The 4,052-nt window shown below is 41.0% G+C and overlaps 1 protein-coding gene across 3 annotated transcripts in view; it reads left to right on the top strand.

Annotated features, from left to right (window-relative positions):
* LOC107395817 (C-reactive protein) overlaps positions 1 to 3,783 on the top strand; it is a 6,265-nt gene extending 2,482 nt beyond the window's left edge. For 2 of the 3 annotated variants that reach the window (XM_015975282.3, XM_015975283.3), the window contains exon 3: positions 1 to 40. This exon is cut by the window's left edge and continues 421 nt beyond it. Coding sequence is in view for 1 of the 3 variants with exons in the window: in XM_054737103.2 (XP_054593078.2) it covers positions 47 to 60 (14 nt within the window). In the remaining 2 variants the exon portion in view is untranslated. The other variant, XM_054737103.2, reaches the window with a different exon arrangement.
* Positions 3,784 to 4,052: the final 269 nt, after the last annotated feature.

Genomic DNA, 4,052 nt, shown 5'->3' with positions numbered 1-4,052 from the left:
TCTCATGTTTTCACAAATAAAACATGGATTTTTCTTTTGTCATCAGAGAAAACAGAGTAGAGACCACAGTGGAATAGAAGAACAAATCTGGTCATCTGATGGGCTGCTTTTATTACCTGACACACGGGAGGCGACCCGCGGCAGCGGCCAGCGGCAAAGCCGTCTACGCGTTCTGTTCCATGGCTAAATTGAAACTTCCGTTGTTTTGCTTGGCTGTGTCAGGTTGGAGGGAATTAAGGTTATTTAAGCGGTTCAGAGTTAATAAAGTGGTAGATATGATGTTTCACAAGGTGCTGCTAGAGTTATGTGAAATCTTACTTCTGATTTTACTATAAAACATAATAATAATCAACTTCTCCTTCATGTTTGCTCGGAGAGGTACGGAGCATCCTGTCCGCTCATTGGTCAGTGAATGAAACCTCCGTTGATTGGTCCTCGTCCGAGTGACAGCGATGAAAAGTCGAAAATGTTTCAACTTTCTGGGATCGCGTCGCTGGGTCTTCTATCGGATTAGATTTGTGCCAATAGGATCAAGAAAATCACTTTGAAGATCAAACAAAAATTAAGAAATTGACAGAACAAAAATATTGACTAAAGGAAAAAAAAGTTTCAAAAGTAAAACTTGCTATCTGAATCAACTTCTTAAAATGAGTAACAAAGTATGTTTCCTTTTTCTGTTTGCCCTACAATTGCCTGTAAGATTGGTGTTATAAACATTGCTTTTAATTTAGTTTCCAAATCTGGAACTGCTCTTCCTCCTTTTTCTAGAGGTCCATACATAATGTCTCTCTTTATTCTTTCCTGTTTTCCTCCCCATAAAAACGGAACATATTCATTCTAAGTGTCATCATACACTTATGGGGGATTGGAAAACTATTGCCAGGTGTGTTATTGTCGCTAAAATTTCTGCTTTTATCACAAATCTTCCCGCTGAATGACAGTTCTCTCTCCACTGAGATAATTTCCTCTATTCTGGGGATAACTGCCTCCCAGTTCTTATTCGCCATGTCCTCTCCTATCTCCATTCCTAACATCTTAATAGTTTCCTTCCCTCTCACCAAATTTCCCTCCTCCATCCTCTCCCTCCAATTTACAAAGGGGACCTCACACTTCTATTAAATTTCATCCCTGATGCTTTTCCAAAATACTGACATACAGACAAAGCTTCCTGTATTGACCGATTATCAACTAGCAGAAGAGTAAGATCGTCCATATACATTAACATTTTGACTTCCGTCCCCCCAGTTCCTAGTGGAATAATCCCCTTTATCCCACTGTTGCTTTTCAATACACATGCAAGTGGTTCAATCGCTAAGACAAACTGTATAGGTGAAAGAGGGCACCCCTGCCTAATTCCACGTTCTACCAGAATGGGTGGAGTAATAGATCCATTCACTTGTATTACACTAGAGCAATTAACATGTAAAGTGTGGATCCATCTCTTAAACTTTTCTCCAAAACCCATCCGATCAAACAGCCCTCTCATGAATTCGTGGTCAACACTATCAAAAGCTTTTTCCAAGTCTACACTCAAAAGACTGAGTAGCTGGTCTCTTTAGAATACAGGTAGCAGTCTCTAATCAGTGACAGGCCATGTGCCATCTTTCATCCAGGAATCCCACACAATTGTTCTTCCCCCACCAGTAAATGCACTAATTGCAGTCGCAGGAACACAGCTATTGTCAAGATTTTCAAATCTGTCCCCAGCAATGTTAACGGCCTCCAGCTTTTAAGCTTTTTTCGAGCCTTTCTGATTCATGGACTGGGGGAGGTTGCCCTTCTCCAATGCTTCGTTATAAACCATTAACAGAGAGTTTCCTAGTTGAGGCCAAAAACAGACAAAAATCTCCTTTGGCAACCCATCAAAACCTGGGGATTTATTATTCTGCATACTAAATAATGCCTTTGTGATCTCATTAATTGATAATTCTTTCTCTAAGTCCATCATTCCTGCTCTCCCACTCATATCTCTTACACTATCCAGGAAGGGATCCATATCCTCTGTTGATTGCCGTTTATACAGGTTTTTGTAGAAACAGTGGATCATTACCTCCAAACAGTGGATCATTACCTCCACTCTTGCTGGGTCATTCACCTCCCGACCTTCCTGATCTATCAGTTCGTCTGTGGTAGTCTTTGGTTTCATTATCCTCTTAAAAAAGTAGCTTGTACATTTTTCATCCTGTTCCCAATGTAAAACCCGACTTCTTATAAGTACCCCTCTACTTTTAACTTCCAAAGCATCCATCATATCTTTTTTAATTTAGCTATTTCTTCATTCACCAGGAAGCCTCTCATCAGAAGGCTATAATACCGCTGTAGTTTAGCCTGTTGTCTCTTTATTGTTAACAGTAATACAAATGTTCATAATGGCCTGTCATGGCCCTGCCATGACCTGATGTTTTCTTGATGTTTGACATGACCTGATGAAACCTGAAGTTCCCCTTGCTGATACTCACCCCTCCCTTTGGGCAATGTATTTCTGTCCTAAGTTCCTGTTTTGTGCTGAGAAAGTAGCCGCTTCTTGTTCAAAACTGTTAGAAAAGCATATATTCAAATAAGATTGCTCAAATCGAAAATGTACCGACTTGTGACCCATCCCTGCTTTAACTTGTGACCCATCCTTGCTTGAACAAATAAATACAGCCGTGACAAAGCCGAGAATCAGAACACTTTGAGCAGTGACTGAAGCAAGTCGGCTGACCTTGCATGAGTACTGTCGTGTTCGCCCTCTGCAGCGGTGAATCGTATCTTGACTGGTTTTTGACTCCAACATCAACTCAGAAGCAAACATCTTTTTCTCCAATCGTCCTGAACCTGTCTGGTCGCTTTTCAGGGCCAACATTAGCCACACTTGCCGTTTCTCTACCCGCTGCTTTCCTGCCCAAATGAAGAACCTTTTTGTTTGTCTTTTTATATCCTCCCGCCATTGACCAATAGTATTAAAAAGGGGTTGCAATGTAAACCACTCTTCCAACTTTCCCTTGTATTTTTGTACAATCTTTTCATCCTCTAGTAAACTAATACTGAGTTTCCAGCTACCATGGGCTGGTTTAGATCCCCCTGGGATCTGAACCACACATGACAATTTGTGATGGTCAGAAAAAGGAACCAAATCTATTGCTCCCGAAATAGGTGTTATCTTATTGGCTACAAAAATGTAGTCAATTCTTGAGCATGATCTTCCATCTGACCAAGTATAAGCAGAGGGGGCTGAAATAATATTTTCCATTACATCTATGAGATTACAATTTTCAATCAAACTTCTCAACACCTTTGAACTGGTCAAGTGGTCTAACCGATGTGTTTTGTCTGTATTCTAAGGGGCAACTGAAGTCCCCACCTGAAAGTATTGGCTTCATATGACATAACTGGGCCTGAAGGGCCTGAAAAAGTGAGATCCATTCATGCAGATTATTAGGGCCATAAGCATTTATAACCCTAAACTTCTGCCTATAACGCTCTACATCCACCACTAATGATCTCCCATCCACCAACTTCTCCACTTTAATAGAAAAGGAGTGGCCATTAAACAAAATCGCCATCCCTGATGCTCTATTTGAGTTATCCCCCAACCAAATTGAAGGGCCATATGACCATGACTCTAAAAACTTTGTATGTTTCTCTATAAACCAAGCCACAGTCTTGTAACAAAAAGATGTCTCAATCAATCAATCAAAGCTTTATTTATAAAGCTTCCCCCCGTATCATGTAGGTATTCTAAGACCGTTTTACATTTTACAGGGTCGTTAAGGCCCCTCGTATTCACAGAGGCCCCCCCCCCCCAACATCTTTTTTTACCCTACTAGAAAAAGCAACCCAGTCCTCTTCATTTCTGGGTCTATGTTGTCTTCTTCTTTATCTTCTGTGATTTCTATGACACTGTTGGTGGGGACGTATTGTGGTCCTCACTATGGCCCTTTTCCCATCAGGGTAACTCCTGCAAAGGCTGACAGCACCTTACTAACACAGGTCCGTTGCAACAACGTAGTCGCAACATATTTTCTGACACCTTGTGATGTTGCAGGAACGTCCATGTTACGTAGTAGCGA

The sequence above is a fragment of the Nothobranchius furzeri genome, chromosome 5 (genome assembly GCF_043380555.1).
Source record: "Nothobranchius furzeri strain GRZ-AD chromosome 5, NfurGRZ-RIMD1, whole genome shotgun sequence".
Taxonomy (NCBI): Eukaryota; Metazoa; Chordata; class Actinopteri; order Cyprinodontiformes; family Nothobranchiidae; genus Nothobranchius; species Nothobranchius furzeri.
This window is presented reverse-complemented; position numbering and strand designations above follow the sequence as displayed.